The sequence below is a fragment of the Euleptes europaea genome, chromosome 2 (assembly GCF_029931775.1).
Source record: "Euleptes europaea isolate rEulEur1 chromosome 2, rEulEur1.hap1, whole genome shotgun sequence".
Classification (NCBI taxonomy): Eukaryota; Metazoa; Chordata; class Lepidosauria; order Squamata; family Sphaerodactylidae; genus Euleptes; species Euleptes europaea.
In genome coordinates, this window is record NC_079313.1 from 38,758,825 (window position 1) to 38,777,540 (window position 18,716).

Genomic DNA, 18,716 nt, shown 5'->3' on the forward strand with positions numbered 1-18,716 from the left:
CATTTCAATGAACAACTTACACAGAATGTAACATCTTACACAGAAAGGCTTAATTCTGTAGATCCTGTATATAAAATATACAGCCTTTAAAATATATTTAAAAAGGAGCATGCTGGACTACAAGTCAATTCTTTATATTGCTTCAAAGAAGAACACCAAAATTATGCTTATCTAGGAAAACATTGTAAGAATGACTGGCAATGTTGAATTATGAAGTGCTTTTGTTCACTGTTGAGAATCATTTTATACTCTATTAGGCAAACTTTGTATGCACATGCATTTTATGTCACAGAAATATAAATTGGCAAAAAATCAGGTCGCTCATTTATTTTCCTGCTCTCAAGTTGAACTGAGGAGGGTAAGTTGTCCATGAGTATTTCTGGATTGTGGATAGTATGTAACATACGAGGGGCATTCTGGTGTTCAGATGGAGGACTATTACATGGATAAAAGGAAGATTCTGCTACAATTGCTGGCAAAAGTACTCAAACAAGTATTATCTGTAAATATCACACTTGCTGGTTTTGATTTTCATCGTGCCATCTTTAGCTTACCTTTTTCAGGCAATATCATGACAGCAAAATAGCCAGCCAATGATCTAATGCAATACACACATTTGCAAAATGATCTTATTCTCAGTGAGGCTAAAGTGCTATAAAGGAAGTAGGGTTGGCAAGCAGCAGAAGACTAGGGGGCATGGGGAAAGGCATTAGCAATGGTATGACATCACTTCCAGATCCTGAACTTTCTAGTAATTGCTGGAAACTCTATGGTTGGACTGACATTGGTCCAATAGTCCTTTAAAAAAAATTCTCACAACACCACTCCAAGAGGCAGAAGGAAACAGGACCTGGGGTGGGAGAACCTGCAGTGGGGGCCAGGCAGCTCTGGTATGGGGCACCTACAGAGGTTAATGCATGCCAGAACTTGTGGGCGTGCATGAATGTTATTTATGTTTAATGTGCAAGAAATTGCTGAAAACTGTAAATAGAGAACATTTTTTCTCATGGAAGTTAATTATTTGTATTAATGACTTGGCCTTCTTATTCCATAATTTAGTAGTGATAACCAAGTTAATATCCTCCTCAGTATCCATTTTTCTCTGAATAATAAGAGTAGCTTCTTATGGTCAGTTCTGACATTTATTGATAGAAGATGAACTACTTCATAGTCTGTGAAATAGCTCATCTTTTTATATTGATGCTTGGACCATTAGTTGGCTAATACTTTAAAACTAACAACCCATATATTGTGTGTCTCCTGAAGCAGTTAAACAAAATTGTAGTTGGTACTGCAAAATGTTAGTGTGGCTGGCAGAAAAAGATCCAGTATCCTTATTATGCATTCAAACATCTGTATAATGGGGATCACCCACAGAGAACTTGTTTGAGGCATGAAAATGAAGTCATTAATCAACCAGTTAATGTTATTTTAACTATGGAACAATCTTAGTAGGTTACACATATGGTAACAAAAGGGCAGTATTTGATGTAATCATTATAGTCCAATTTGGGTGTGTGATATGATCTGACTGAAGATGGTGGAGGTGAGACTGCTGCAATATACTTTGCACTATGTTTTGTGTAAGCAGAAACACAAGATAGAAAATGGTCAAGTTGACTATAGCCCATCCCTGAGCTTGGGTGGTGAAAGTGCTTAGGAGGCCTGAGGGGGCTTGCGCCGGCTTAAAAGGCACTTACGCCAGCGCAAATGGCATGGGTACCAGCGTAAGGCCAGTTACTCTGGTGGAGTTAGTCGGTGGAGGGGGGTGGCACGGCCGCACCAGCACAAGGGCTGCACCAGCACCCAAGCGGTGCAGAAGCGGCTGGCGGCAGCTGCGGAGGCGTTCCCGGGAACATTCTCGAGGCTAGGAGGCCTCCTAAGGCCCTTTTGGCCCGGGAACGCCCCCTTTTGCTGCCAAAAAGTTACGCCAGGTTTTGACCTGGCACAGCCCATTGACCGCCATGCAAATGCTCCGGACCCTCATCTCTCTGCTGCGCCCAAGCACCGCCCATCTCAGCCTGGTGTCTCTGGAACCCGCCTAGAGGCCAGACAATGGGGCCAGGGCAAGGAATGGCAGCACCCCTCCGGAGGTGGGAATTCCCCTCATAAGCAGCACTTTGCAGCTGGTGCTCACTTGACAGGTAAGCCTCGCATGGGCCGGCATGCAGTCTGTGCCGGGGGGTTGGGACTTTGCGGTTTTCTCGCTCCAACTCCCCTCTCTGGTTGGGGGACTTGCTGCTATGGCTTCTCCAGCTGCCCTCTCCGGGGTGTGTGTGTGTGTGTGCGGCCAGCCACCATAGCTGCCTGCTGCCTCAGGAATGGGTTGTTACTGCACAGGCAACTTTGATGACTTTTTTGTGTTTCCATTTGTGGAAGAATTCTTGTGTGAGTGGAAATGTATGTGGAATCCAACTTGGATGTTTTATACACATGGACTGATAGTGACAAAGTCTCCAAAAATGTACAAAAGCCTTTGTTGCAGGGGCAGGAAGTAAACATTCTGTAGCCAAGCAACGGTAATGCTTTCCAGCAATGCTAAAAGCTCCATATGATAGAATGAATAGGCAATTTGTTGGTCTGTTGTTATCAAGACTGATGAGGTTGAACATACCATCAGGTAACCTTCTTGGTACAAACTTCCAAATTTCACCTCATGCTTCAGCTGAAATTCAGTGGCACAATAGGAATGGGCAGTCCGCCAATCATGAGAAATTTTGCTTATGGTTCTAGGAGAAACTCAGTGGCAGTTGTATTTGTGAGGCTTTCTTTTGTAGTTCTGAGAAGTACACCTCACATTAGGCAATAAAATCCAGTTATCTCTACAGGGTTGAGAGGTTCACAGTTTACATGAATAAAAAGGACTTTGTCACTGGGGAGAAAATCAGGATTGCAATTTATAAGGAAAGAAGTGTGGGATGAGCCTCGCTCTGAGGAACAATAATATTACAGGTGGATGTAGATGGAACCATGTTTTCCTATGCAGCATCGTTCAAGCTGAGTGAGCTGAAGAGTTTCCCCCCCCCCCAAGGTTGTGAATCATCTCCATGTGAGGGAGAAAAATTCTGTGAATTTCAAACCGTATCTTGAACATAGCTTTAAAGTATTAATTCTGTGATCCAAAGTGTCCGTTTTTCTAAAAGTTAACACTCTTACAAAATGTTTTTTTCTCCTTCTTTTTGAAGGCTCACTTTCCCCCTGCTTGGTAGGAATTTTATCATAATTTCATGCCCCCCGTACTTCATGGTTTGTTACTTGGTCTATTACTTTCACATTAAACTTGATAAGGTCCTGCTTCCTGTGATATTCATTTTGGAGGTTTGATTCCTCACAGCTGCTGCTTTGAAGTGCGAGATAACATTCGGAACATGGCACACTGCTGCTGGTTTTTAAAAAATTTTTTCATTTAGCTGCAGCATATAACTCTGTTTCTTCAAAATAACTTTTCAGTGAATGGATATATCCAAAGCCAGCTTTTTACTTTTACACAGGGCAAACCTCCAGACTTTTTATTAAAAAAGCAACTAATAAATTTTACTCTGAAAAGGTTTGATGGCTTATTTTCAGCTTGTTCCTTTCTTTTCCTCTGAGGGATTTAGGCACGCAAGTCAAATTAGCAAAGATCCAAGTTAATGTATACATGGTAAAGTAGTTCCATGAATTTCCTGGTTTTTATGCTCTTTTTGTTCTCTTTGTATTACATCTGTCTCCAGTTGTATGGGCTTCGCTCAATACCAGTAGTTGGATGCAAAAATAAAAATAAAAAATGTAAGAAATAATTCAGCCAAAAGCTAAGAACTTATAAGACCCATCAATTTATATGAAAGAGAGAAACTTAAATCTCTTCCACTGGAATTGATAGGACTTCAAAGTACTTAACGTCGGTTGGATGATGCCTGCATTCTTTAACAAACATATTGGTTAATCATTTCTGTGTTCTAGTAAAGGTGACTTACAGTGCAATCCTAAGGGGGGGGCTTAAAAGACTCTGGAGTCGGTGTGACCCCTGTGCTGGAGTAAGTGCCACTTGTGCCATCTAAATGGGCACTAATGCCGGCGCAGGGCCACTTTGGCCAGTGCTGGGAAGTGGCATAGCAACGCGAGGCACAGGCACCGGTGCAGCCTCAGCAGCAGCGCTCGTCTAGCACAGGGTCTCACAGTAGCGTCAAAGGGGGTGTTCTTGGGGGTGGGGCTGACTTTAGTCAGCTCCCTAAGCCCTTTCACCTTGGGAACACCCATTTTTGGCTGTGTGAATTTACGCCATAAAAATGGTGGCGGAGTCCCATGGAACTGCATACAGCAGTTCTATGGGGGTTGGGGAATTTGCCTGTGTGGCTTTCTCACCTTGGTACAACAAACCGCTCAAGAAGCGGCCCAGCTGTGCTGTTCCTGGCTGTGGCGAAACTACCCCCCCTTTGGATTGTGCTTCCCAACTGCAATCCTAAGCAGAGTTACACCCAAGTCTTAAAAACGTATAACTCTACTTAAGATTGCACTGTTATTCATGGAACCAGGTCTTCTGTGAAAACATCACCTTTCTGAATGCCATCCTAATGTGCAAAGGGTTATGTGTGTGTAAAGATCTGAGAGTAAATCAGAACCACTGTGCGGAAGAGAAGTTTTGGAGGACTGGATTACATTATTATTTCTGGAGTCATACAGAAGCGTATGCCTAAGAAGACTACACAGGAAGATCAAACAGTAAGTCATACAATACTTGAATCTGACTTAGCATCAAACATTCACTATGATCCAAATAAAGATAAGCATGCTTTCTGACATCAGTAGGGTGTATTCCTACTGAAGAAATCAGAAGGAGATTGAGACTGGGAAGGGCAGCCATGAAGGAGCTAGAAAATATTTTGAAGTGTAAGGATGTGTCACTGGCCACCAAGACTAGATTAATTCATGCCATTGTATTCCCTATTACTATGTATAGGTGTGAAAGCTGGACAGTGAAGAAAGCTGATAGGAAGAAAATAGATTCCTTTGAAATGTGGTGTTGGAGGAGACTGTTACGGATTCCGTGGACTGCCAAAAAAACAAATCAGTGGGTTATAGATCAAATCAAGCCTGAACTGACCCTAGAAGCTTAAATGACTAAACTGAGGCTATCGTATTTTGGTCACGTCATGAGACGACAAGAGTCACTGGAAAAGACAGTCATGCTAGGAAAAGTTGAGGGCAGCAGGAAAAGAGGAAGACCCAATAAGAGATGGATTGACTCAATAAAGGAAGCCACAACCTTCAATTTGCAAGATCTGAGCAAGGCTGTCAAAGATAGGACATTTTGGAGGACTTTCATTCATAGGGTTGCCATGAGTCGGAAGAGACTTGACGGCACTTAACACACACACACAGTGTGTATCCAACTATCTGTGGTCTTTGTGGAGTGGGATTTCCACTAAGCCTTCTCCATATCATAGCAACTTCAAATGCTGCAACCTAGTAACCTATACAAGCTAGTTCTGTGAGAAGTGTATTGCCAGAGAAGCAAATGCAAGCTCTTGTTTGTATACCGTTCAAGAAACTATTTTCCAGGAGTCGGAGCTGCAGTGAAATTGCACAACTTGCTCTTTAAAAATGGAGAGGATTATTTACTTCATTAACACCATATAACATGCAATCAAAATGCTTCCATTTGCCTGACCTTTATCTGGAGGTGTATATGTACTGTTTTTGCACAAACTAGTTAATACAAAATATTGTCGAAGGCTTTCACGGTCAGAGTTCATTGGTTCTTGTAGGTTATCCGGGCTGTGTAACCGTGGTCTTGGAATTTTCTTTCCTGACGTTTCGCCAGCAACTGTGGCAGGCATCTTCAGAGTAGTAACACTGAAGGACAGTGTCTCTCAGTGTCAAGGGTGTAGGAAGAGTAATATATAGTCAGAAAGGGGTTGGGTTTGAGCTGAGTATTGTCCTGCAAAAGTATTGTCCTGTAAGTATCAAGATAATGTGCTAATGAGGGTATGGTATGTTAATATGGAACCATTGTATCCTGAAGTGATCTGTTAATGTGTGTAATCCAAAGCTAATCTGTATGGCTATTGTTGAATGCTGTCTTTGTCTGGAGGTTTTTCAGGGCAGGAAGCCAAGCCTTATTCATTCTTAAACTCTCCTCTTTTCTGTTAAAGTTGTGCTGATGTTTATGAATTTCAATGGCTTCTCTGTGCAATCTGACAAAATAGTTGGTAGAACTGTCCAGTCTTTCAGTGTCTTGGAATAAGACCCTGTGTCCTGTTTGTGTCAGTCCATGTTCAGCCACTGCTGATTTCTCAGGTTGGCCAAGTCTGCAGTATCTTTCATGTTCTTTTATCCTTGTTTGTATGCTGCGTTTTGTGGTCCCGATGTAAACTTCTCCACAGCTGCAAGGTATACGATATACTCCTGCAGAGGTGAGGGAGTCTCTTTTGTCTTTTGCTGATCGTAGCATTTGTTGTATTTTCTTGGTGGGTTTAAACACTGTTTGTAGGTTATGTTTTTTCAAAAGTTTCTCCATCCTATCAGTGACTCCTTTAATAAATGGCAAGAATACCTGTCCTATGGGAGACTGTTTTTCTTGAGTTTTCTGATTTTTGTTTGGTTTAATGGCCCTTCTGATTTCATTCTTGGAGTAGCCGTTTGCTAGCAGTGCGTGATTTAGATGATTAGTTTCTTCCTTGAGAAACTGTGGTTCACAGATCCGTCTTGCAAGGTCCATTAATGTTTTGATTATTCCTCTTTTCTGTCGGGGGTGGTGGTTGGAGTGGACCCTGCCACATACAAAAAACTAAAACGAGATCCAACTTGCAAAATTACCAGGAAAACTAGCATTCTGATCAAGAATTCCACTCTTCATCCCGACACACACAGAAAACTATGCAAGACTGAAGCACAACCACCACGATTATATGGACTACCTAAAATTCATAAGGATTCCGTTCCACTCCGACCCATCGTGAGTGCCATTGGTTCCCCAACATATGAATTAGCTAAATATTTGACCACCCTCCTACAGGACCATTAATGGACCGTGCAAGACGGATCTGTGAACCACAGTTTCTCAAGGAAGAAACTAATCATCTAAATCACGCACTGCTAGCAAACGGCTACTCCAAGAATGAAATCAGAAGGGCCATTAAACCAAACAAAAATCAGAAAACTCAAGAAAAACAGTCTCCCATAGGACAGGTATTCTTGCCATTTATTAAAGGAGTCACTGATAGGATGGAGAAACTTTTGAAAAAACATAACCTACAAACAGTGTTTAAACCCACCAAGAAAATACAACAAATGCTACGATCAGCAAAAGACAAAAGAGACCCCCTCACCTCTGCAGGAGTATATCGTATACCTTGCAGCTGTGGAGAAGTTTACATCGGGACCACAAAACGCAGCATACAAACAAGGATAAAAGAACATGAAAGATACTGCAGACTTGGCCAACCTGAGAAATCAGCAGTGGCTGAACATGGACTGACACAAACAGGACACAGGGTCTTATTCCAAGACACTGAAAGACTGGACAGTTCTACCAACTATTTTGTCAGATTGCACAGAGAAGCCATTGAAATTCATAAACATCAGCACAACTTTAACAGAAAAGAGGAGAGTTTAAGAATGAATAAGGCTTGGCTTCCTGCCCTGAAAAACCTCCAGACAAAGACAGCATTCAACAATAGCCATACAGATTAGCTTTGGATTACACACATTAACAGATCACTTCAGGATACAATGGTTCCATATTAACATACCATACCCTCATTAGCACATTATCTTGATACTTACAGGACAATACTTTTGCAGGACAATACTCAGCTCAAACCCAACCCCTTTCTGACTATATATTACTCTTCCTACACCCTTGACACTGAGAGACACTGTCCTTCAGTGTTACTACTCTGAAGATGCCTGCCACAGTTGCTGGCGAAACGTCAGGAAAGAAAATTCCAAGACCACGGTTAAACAGCCCGGATAACCTACAAGAACCAATAGTTAATACAAAGATTATCTTTGTCACCCAGAGTGGGGACACTGATCTATCACTGGTCTCAAGGCTCAGTGGTGACCTCTCTGTTTGGCAAGAGTGGCGTTTGTCATCTCCAATGTATTGCTACTCTTGCATGAGATAACAGGGTGCAATGGTTAGTGTGCTGAACAAAGACCCAAGAGGCCTGGGTTCAAATCTGTCCTCAGTTATGAAACTCACCCAGTGAACTTGGGCCAGTCACTCAGACCAACCTACCTATCTCACAGAGTTGTTGTGACAAAAAAATCTATGTATGTCACCATTAGCCACTTGGAGGAAGGATGGGATAAAAAACAGATTGGGAATGCTAAGGTACATATGTAACCCCCTATGTTTTGATGTAGTTTTGCCCCTAGTCCACAGAGCTGTGGGGCAAGGAAGCAGCATAATGCAAGTGATGCAGGCAGGAGTAATGGTATGATGCTATTCTATCATAGGACTATGGCTTCTCCTTGTCACAGACATATCCAGCAATACAAGGGTGCAGTTGCTGGTCTTGGCCAATAACATGGAGGATTTGAAAGGGTCTCTGTACTGTTACCTGAGGGCTATATCTATAGGATGTATGCCTGATTAACAACCATGGGACCTTAATAGAGAAGTCTCGTATTGTATTTCTATGGAGGCACGGGGTGAACTTTGCAAAGATAGATTGCAAAGATCACACTAAAGATTCTGAACACAGCCACTTTGCCAATGCATTTCAATGAAGGAGGATGGGGCTCTGGACCTCCTGATCCAATCTTTACCAAACCTGGGGTTTTTTGGAAGGAGAGTCCCTTCTAGCTACTCTGAAAATTTGAGACCTCTACCTGCAAAAATGCCCCCGCAGGAGCCGTGGAAAGACGTTCCTAATAAAGCCGAATTTTCGGGAATGGCAAATTCGGCTTTGCCAGACTCCTGGATTTTGCTGATTCAGTAAACCCGAACCAGAAATTTACCGAAATGGCATTTATTTAAGCCCTACTTAATTCCTCAGCTAAACAATGAGACGTGCCAAATAGGAAGTTCAGAAAATCCTTGGGGAGGGGTAAAGAACAAAGGAGTAACAGAAAAATATAGCCATTAATAAACTAGAAATAATATAATATCAATATATGTAATATATATCTGGGCCAGATGCAAAAAGTGTTAGAGAATGGCAAGAATGTCCATTTAATGCAGAAATGAAGATGTAGTTCAAAGATGGATGTATTGGTTGGAATCCAACTGATAGCCCCATGAATGAGAAACTTATAATTCCTATTTTTGATATTTTTATTATGATAAAAAGGAGCAAGAGTGAATGAACACAGTTTTCATAAATTTTAGGGGAAAAACATGAATTTAGATAACTTTGTATGATGTTTGAAATTATAAGATACTGTCAGCCAAGAATGTGAGCCCCTGTCAGTTGGGTCAGCTAACTATTGTTAGAAGATGGTTTTGAAAACCTATACATATGGGAAATTGAAGTGGTATGGAGCATCTTCTCTTAAGATGTTCCTTTCCTGTAACCTGTTTCCTTTAGGAAGAAATAATTAATGGGCTCAAATAATTGCTCTCCTTTAATGATCTATCTAAAATCAGTGGATGGTATTATCAAATTCTTCGAAGTGAATTTATGTTACAAGGGTAAATATGTTTTAATAAAAAGATAAAACAGAGGCAAAATTCTCTAGTAACAATTTTACTTGTGTACTATACCCAAAATGAACCAAAAACCTTGTTGAGGTTGCCACCAGATTAATGATCTGATATAAGCAAATTAACTAGACCACTTGAGCTTCTTAAGTGCATGCCTATATGTGATTCAGGCCTGACTGGAATTATCTGGAATGTCTTTCTCATGGCAGAAACATTTCCTGCCTATGCTGTACCTGGCCATTCATGACATAAAATATGAAAAGGAGAAGAAAATCTGGCACAGTGCATATGGGTACACGTCAACAATTTCTATATTGTACACCTAGGAGTACAACAAAACCACAGTTTTAAATCTCCATTATGCTATAATATCTCAGGCTTGTTTTAAGTTGAGTTGCTAGCATCATTATTTTTTAGCCAATGAGGATAGGCCCCCAAAATATATCACTACCATGAGCTGTTTCACAAAAATACTCACAGATATTTGCTGTGCCCTTTGGAATGGGTAGATATGAGCCGGGACTCCAAGGTCGGCCCTGATAGTTCTTTTTGCATTTCCCACAGTCCGGGCCTGTTGTATTGTGCTCACATTCGCATAATAATTTTTTGTTTTCTTCTTTGCAGCCAGTGGCATGTAGGTTACACTTGCATCTAAAAAATAAACATAATAGAAGTGTTATCATACATGAAGGTTTCATTTCAAGATGTTATGCTCCAACTGGTATTTGGATCTTGGTGACAAACATATCAATACCAACAAAAACTGTACTCCTGATACTATTTTAACTTCATTTTTTAAAAAGAAAACCCTCCAGAACTATTTCATACATAAATACTGTGGCAATTGGATATTGCTGTTTGGTGTGCAATAATCAAACACATGTGAACTACATATAAACCTCTAGGGTCTGATTATGTAAGTACAGTGCTCAGAACAACAGAGCTAGTTACAATTAGAGTTGGTACATTGTATCCAAACCTACTAGCATAAACTAGCTTAACTATACTTCTTCCCCACAAAATCTGACGACTGTAGTTCTGTGAATGGTGGTCGGAGCCAGAAATACAAAGCTTTGCAAACAGAAAATTCTCTGTATCTCATTGAACTAAACTTACAAGGATTCGTTGGGAAAGACTTGGCAGTTGAAGTGGTGAGGGTATGTATATCTGTAGCATCAAAATGCTCTTTGTTTTCCTAGGAATTAAATTTTCTCCCAAATGAGAACAGAATTTGCATTCTGATGCTTCAAAGGCCAAGTATTTGTTCCAGCAGGGCTGTCATCTGTTTTTCTGATAGGGCTTTACTGCATGAAAGGCAAAACTGAGCTCATTTGTCACTGCAAATCAAGATTTGTGAGTCTGAGACTCACCACCCTCCTGCCAATATGATTAAGGAGTTCTAGTTTGAGACAAACTCCACTTCCCCGTGATGTACCCCAAGACACAAAAGCCGTGCCAGAAAAACAAGTTGGTAACCCGATTCGATGACGTAATACAGCTGCAAGATTCTGGATTGGGTGGAGGTCCTATAAGTATTTACGCCTAATCCTTTGTTATGATATTGCTGTAGAGGCAAAGGACACACTACTAATGCCCAGTCTTGCTCTTTAAACCTGCCGTTGGGGTGGCAAGATGATGATTCAGATACTGGGAGTTGTTATACTCCCGCATCTCTGTTGGCCATTGCTCTATCAGCCTACCCACCTTTCTTTACCTTTAAGGAGTCTCAAAGTGGCTTACAATCACCTTCCCTTCCTCTGCCCACAACAGACACCTTGTGAGGTAGGTGGGCTGAGAGAGTTCAGATAGAACTGTAACTAGCCCAAGGTCACTCAGCTGGATTTATGTGTAGGGGTGGGGAAACAAACCTGGTTCACCAGATTAGAGTCCACTGCTCATGTGGAGGAGTGGGGGATCAAATCTGGTTCTCCAGATTAGAGTCCCCAGCTCTTAACCACTACACCATGCCTAACCACATGGGTGCATTCAAGTGGAAACAGAATCTGCAGTTTCATGGGACTCTGATACTATTGCATTCCCAGGTCCTTTTCTGTGAGGGGATCAAGTTGATTCTTTCCACCTTGCAATACAATTCTTAACATCAAGGCCTAGATCCAACTTCAAGAGATGTTTGACCATAGCTAAAAGAAACAGAAATAACAATAGCTTACTATTCCTATAATAATGAGTGATCCTGGGTAAAGCTAGTCATTGACCAGACTTGCATGGGAGGGGTTTGACTGTATCTTTATAACCTGAGCCACAGACTTTATCAATTGTAGTGTTGCATTATTTATCTCTATTTGCAACTAATATCACCAGTTTGTTTTGATCTGATCTCCCTGAGCATCGTGATAAAATATTCCCAAGAGATCTTTCACGGTCTTTTGAAATCTTGGGTACCAAAAATCACATGAGCCAGGTCCTCAATCAACCTAAAGTTGCTAGAGCAGACTTATATGGGGTCTCATTGTAACACCCTCTTACCATTGCCAATTGTAAAGTATCTAGACGTATGTCTTTCTATATGAAAAATTTGATAAATCAGTAAAATAATCCAGGAGGGTTAAACGGAAGGGGGGGGGGACTGCTTATAAAGAGAGGCAGTTCTCAGAGTACCTAGTAATCCAGTATGCACCTGGACAACTATATCCAACAATCTTTGTTTTATTGCAAGTTTAGCTGCAAAGAAACCAAGCCTCCTTAGATATTCCTCCGAGAATCCAAGTTTGACCACTACATTCAGTATATTACTTCTCCATGAGTTAGCTTTCATCTCCTCATAAACCCAAGTTAAGAATCCCAGAGATGGACAAAAGAGAATTTTCAGCCAAAATTCAATAGCAACTTTATGGACTAGTATCAATATTGGGAGCAAGGACAACTCAAATCTAACTATAACTGGTGCTGTTAAACTGGGAACTGTTAATAATATGTGAGCAAATTTGTTTTGAATAACTTCCAGTTGCTGTAAATTTCCAACCTCCAAAAATGGCACTTCATACAACAACTGAGGAAAAAGTTTAGTTTTATAAATTTCCAATACTGGGGGCACCCTCTCGTTCTATAAAATCTGAGAATGCCAAAAGCAGTCTTTTCAAGATTCCACTTGGCATACTCAATATGTGCTGATCAAGAGCTTAAATATACTTTTAAAAAGTCTCCTGCTCTAATGCATTCCCATCTATTGTCCACTTAAGAAGATAGGTCCTTCTGCTGAAAAAAATGATTAGGGGTGTGTATTCAGCAAAGCCAAACTGGGTAAAAAAGCTGGAAAATCCCTTATCAGTATTTTTTGAGTTTTATTTGGGGGGGGGAGGGCTAAAAATGGCCCCTTTAAACAGTAGCTGGCAAATCCTCAAAAAAGCTGGGGGGATCTCAAAAAAGCTGGGGGGGGGGAATCAGCTTTCTCTGGGATGGTTTCAGGATCACCAGCTACAGCCTCTTTTAAAAGGAAGAAAAACCTGCTTCAGCACATTTGCACAGATCACTTTAAAATTTAAATCCCCCTCTCTTCTTATCCATTATAGTCGTCGTCGTCATCATCACCTTTATTAGGCATTTAACCATTATAGTCTATGGGAAATCTTTCTGGTACACGGGTGGGGCGAGGCTGTTTTTTAAGGCAGAGGTACCAAATTTGCTGCACAGCTGCTGGTAACTCCTTATAAGAAACTCTATGTTTGGTAAATATTGGGTCAGGGGGTCCTGTATTATGGGTGCCCATTTTTCCTCCATTTGGGGATGCATAAAATTGGACCCCCGATACAATCTTTACCGAACTCCCAAGTTTGTAAGGAAAGTCTCTTCCATCTGAGTTTGTAAGGAGGCACCAGAACTTTACCATATCCTTCCGGACCAACGGCAAGTTCCTGCCATGATTCTTTTTGTGAAGCAAGGTTTTTCCTCCTAAGAAGCTGTTTATTATTATATCATCCAAAAAAAACAACATTTTGGTAAACGATTATTTGGGGCCTACTCATACATTTTAAGAGTGTGCCGAAGCTCCTTTTTCTTATTCAGGCATCCACTGTCAAACCAGTTTGCTACCTTTCATTTAAAATTCTTATATTCTTAACCAAAAAAAGCTTCAAAGATGGGCAGCCTCACTTTATTCAATGGGGCACTCCCCCCCTTTTCAGTATTTTAATTTGATAAAAAAACCTCTTTTTTTCTCCGTGGCAGATCTACCCTCCCTTTCAGGATTGTGCTCTTAATCAAGTTAAGGACCAGTGCAGTATCAATGTCTTGAGCTGTAAGGATTCCAGCCTAGTTTAAGAAATAATTCACTATTCAGTACCTGTTGTATTTCATATTGAAGTATGGGGGTCCATTTCAATTGAATATCTGTTGTAATTTAAACTTGAGCTACTGGTAAAATGCCCGTTATCTTACCACGCAAAAAAGTTTCAGGACTACAAATGTGAAGCATAAGTGGCTGATGATCACTTTCTGGGAGGGACCCTATAGAAAACTGTAGAATATCATCCAGGAGAGCCGGTGATATTAATATGTAATCAATTACACTTGCTCCCCTTTGGCTAAAATAGGTAAATTCATCATACTTGTATCCTTCCATATTGCTATGTAATATTACTGTCAAATTTATTACATATTCCAATTTTATGAACCAAGGGGTCTTTTGTTCTCCTTTTCCCATTGTAGAGGTTGACATCATAATCATCATCCCTATCTCTTAAGACTACACTTTCCAATGTGGGCATTAAAGTCTCCTAACATCAGAATCTTTGCCTTGGGGTATTTAGCCTCAGCTTCAAGAAGATAATCTTCTAGATCAAGCCAACAATGATCATAATAACAGGGGGAGGAATAGGGAGGAATATACATATTAATTACTAGTACTGTCTGATTTTTAAATGCCAAAAGGCAAGCCATTGCCAAGGCCCTTAAAAGCAGCAGCCAAGTTACAGTACACTTTATGGAAGTAGATATCGAGTACGGCAATTCTTCACTAGGGCGACCTCTATTATTTGAGGGAGTATATATGGGGGTGGACGGATGCTACTCTCTCTAGTATAGAGGGAATTCAAAACTATTTTCTTAGGCGCATCCTAGTTCTCCCCAAAGGAACCCTGGCAGCCCTGATGAGAGCTGAAACAGCTTTCCTGTCCCTCAGGCCCTGAGCACATCTTGCTATAATGAAATACTGTAAAAAATATAGGACTGTCAGGCCAGATGGGTTTGGTGGCAAAGCTTTTGATTACTTATTGACAAGTCCACCAGAGACATTTTAACAATATCTACCGACGTTAGAACCTGACGATCTTTTAGATGCTACCTCAGATAACTCTGCACTTGGCGACTGGGTGTTTAGGATGGATGCCTTAATTGATAAAGTAGTAATCCGATAATCTAAATTCCCCCCCCCCCGGTTCCATACTTATAAGAAAGATAATCTCAGATCCCCCTATTTGGTCAACCACACATCACAGAACCTTAGGGTGGCGTTCACCTCCCTAAAATTTCAGACTATGCCTTCGGCCCTTCTGTCAGGATGGTATAACAAAACCCCAAAGGAACATCACACATGTATCTGTGGATCCTCATCATTGGAGGACATCTTTCACTATGTGTTAATATGTCCACTGTATGGTGAGCCTAGAGCCAAATTTCTGGATGGAATCCTAAAGGGAGTAACTTTTTGTTCTCAATTTGATAAATTGATCTTCCTGCTTTCTGACTCTGATTCGCATGTAACCTTTAGAATATCAGTTTGCTATTGCAGCCAGGAAGATTAGAGCTCTTGAAGTTATTAAGAAAAATTCTGCCCAGGAATCTAAATAATGTTTTAACAGAGATTGCATATGTAATTGATTTTACCAGGGAATTGCATACCGTTGTAATTTTATCTTTTTTTGATATCATTTTAAGTTTTCTGTATTTATGTAAGGAAGTTTTGTAATGGCCTATGGATAAACAAATAAACAAATACTGCTATTATTTGAGGGAGTAGTATTACGAGTATAAGAAAGATAGCCATTCAACTCCAGGTCTACTGTTAGCCAAGACTCTTGAATACAACGTATATAATTAAGTCTTATAAATTGTATAAATGAAGGGTCCCAAATTTTATTTAGCTAACCTCTCATGTTCCAAGAAATACATTTTACATAATGCCTACATTGGGTTAGCAGTCAGTCAGAATGGAAATCTGTGATGTATTCTGCAAGGGATAATAATTAGGGCTGTGCACTTCCCCCGTTTTTTTTGGGTTCCGGTTTAATAAACCCAGAATTTTTTGAAAAATCTTGAAAGCCGAATTCAATGGATTCAGCTTTCTGAAAGAAATCATTTTTTTTTTCAGGTTTATTAAACTTGAATTTGAAAAATACATCCTGCAGAGCTGAACGCTGGGCTCTGTGGAGCCCAGTGTTCAGTTCTTCACAGTGGGACCTTCAGATCTCTATTGCTTGCTGGCTCCCACCTTCCTGCGGAGGTCGGAGCTGGCAAGCAGCGGAGATCTGCTTTGGATCTCCATTGCTAGTCGGCTCCCACCTCTGAGTGGAGGTGGGATGTGGCAAGCAGCGGAGATCTGAGTCAGATTGCCCCCCACCTGCTTTCTCGTGATTTCAGAGAAGGCGGGCAGTGGGGGTCTGAGTCAGCCAGCAGGGAAGAGTGGTGTGTGTGTGTGTGGGGAATGGTGGTGAGGCTAATGCACCCTGAGTAATGCTGAAAAAAAGTCCACTTTTTTGGCTCCCTTTTATTGCTGCCATTTTTTTTTTTTTACTGGTAAAACCCCTTGAAAAATACCAAAATGGTATTTATTGTTTTGGTTTTGGTTTGGTTTAGCTGAAAGCATATCCCTAATCATAACATATTACCCCTATACTCCTAGCGCTATCTAGATGATGAGTAGCATTGACAGTTACAGAACTATCAAGGTGAGACAAAGGGAAGCATTCTTGGCCTGCAGTAGAACAGAATTCATTCGCATATCTACTTCAATACTTTTAGGGGGTTAATGAATTTAGCATGAACCACTACTTTTTGTTTCCCAATAGTTAATTTAACTGGAAACAGAAGAATAGTATCAAGCTTACAATTATCTGACACAGAATGGTTAGATAAATTAAGCAGGTCCAGCTGTAATAGACTGGGTTGGGATAAAAATATTAGTCAGGTCATTTACCTCAGGAGGAAGGTTTGAATTTGTAGTTACCCTATCTACTTCATTCTTATTCTGTTCAGAGGTAATAACTATATCATCAACTATCATCAATTCAGTACTTGGCTCTTCTCTAATTTTCTCATCCTCCTGATATTGTACCCTATTCTTACCATCTACGTTCATATTTGATAAAGTCTGAATATTAAGATCTACATTGCTGTCAACTATCTACCTGCTTGTCATTGATTCTGTTATTCTTTACACCTAATAATGGGGTTACAGCTCCAACCTGAAACACATGTATAATCCATACATTATACCTTAGTAATAAGTTCTTATTTTTCAAAATGATTGAAGGTAGCTCAGCTGAAGTAAAAGTTACCATACATTTTTTATTCAGTCTTGAAGCTGGTATCTACACCGATAATACCATGGGTTAATCTAATCAGCAGATTAGTCAACCATTCCAAATTGGCTTTAATTTGGGATTTTGATGTCCATCTGGGGAGACCACTAGGCAATGGAAATACTAAAAATGCAAGGGCAAGCAGGTACATGCCTCCTTCAAGGCTTCAAGGCAAAAGCTATCATCCAATGAGAAGGATGGAAGGAGAAGCTTTATTGCTGTTTCCTCCTCACAAGGCAGCTTTTGCTGCCTCTTGCCGACCCACCCGCCCCTGAATATCATGGGATTAGCTGGTCACCATTGGGGCCAAGCGGGAATTTTGGGGCTTCTTCCCAGATTGGCTTTTGGGGGAGGCTTTTTTTGCCTGCTTCATGATGTTCAGGTTGAGTGGTTATTAATAGTTTAACTAAGCCTGGTCATTGACTATTTAGGCCATAGCTAGTTTGGCAGGGATAGGGCAGGTTGCTTATGGATAGGTAGGGAGCAGCAGTGAGCTCCCTGAATCATTGGGTGTGATGGAGGGTATGTTCTGGACAGACTATCACTTGCTTTACGGTGGGATGGGGAATGTGAAGGAGCGCCTTTGGAGTTCATCTTTATGAACCTGGTAGTGGCTTCATGGTGCATCAGGGAAGGGGGATGAGACAGGACACCTCTTCGCACAGTATGTGTGGGCAATGATAAACAAGGCTGGTGGCAACCGCTGGCCGAGTTTGGAGCCAAGGTGGATTTGCCAAAACAAAATGCAGTCATGGCTAGGCTGCCTAGCGCAGACCGCCTTCAATTAAATGTTATCATAGTTAATTGATGACATAGATCAGCTGTTATAAATCAACTAGTTAAACCCATGCTTTATTGGGTACTGGGGCAATACTCTTACCATGCAAAACTGCAGGTCACTTCAATTGGTAATTTGCAAAATGTGGCAATTTGTGAGCTTAATTGTTTCACCATGGGATGCTTCAATTAAAATCTATTGCACAAGGCTATTTCTTTACATAGAATTTCACCAAAAACTGGTTTCAGGAACCTACGTTAATATAAATATAAGGCAAGTCTAGGCAGTTAATATTTCTCATCATTTTAATTTTGCACATTCCTGGGCCATTTGGAGATTAATTTATCTGGGCATGTAACAAAAGATGCCATGTAAGTGGACTGGACCAAATATCAAATTCCGCTTTAAAATTTTTCCTCCAAGAAGCAACGCTGTTTTTTAAATAAAAAAGCTTATTGTATCAGCACTACAGCATTGTTATTTCTTTCCAGTAGATGTCAGAAATGGCTTAAAATCTTCTTCAAACAGAATGCTGGAATGGTGCCCAGGTATTTAGCAACCCTGGTTGATTATTTTCTTAATGATTTTACATCCGGTGGTTGGAAAGATTCTTCTGTGGGCATTTGTCACCTGTTCTACAGAGTGACTAGTAATTAGGCAAAGGAACACAAGGTATGGGTATAGATATATATTTTTAGCATGTGGAAATGAACAGCTGCCAACCCGGACTTCCATTTCAAGGAAATCTGACCTGAAGCAAGTAGCAGCC

The 18,716-nt window shown here is 40.7% G+C and overlaps 1 protein-coding gene across 4 annotated transcripts in view; it reads right to left on the reverse strand.

Moving 5' to 3' along the window:
* NTNG1 (netrin G1) overlaps positions 1–18,716 on the reverse strand; it is a 335,884-nt gene that overhangs the window by 91,032 nt on the left and 226,136 nt on the right. For all 4 annotated transcript variants that reach the window (XM_056844256.1, XM_056844253.1, XM_056844255.1 and 1 more), the window contains exon 3: positions 10,113–10,285. In XM_056844256.1, the coding sequence (XP_056700234.1) occupies positions 10,113–10,285 (173 nt within the window). The remainder of the gene's footprint in view (positions 1–10,112; positions 10,286–18,716) is intronic.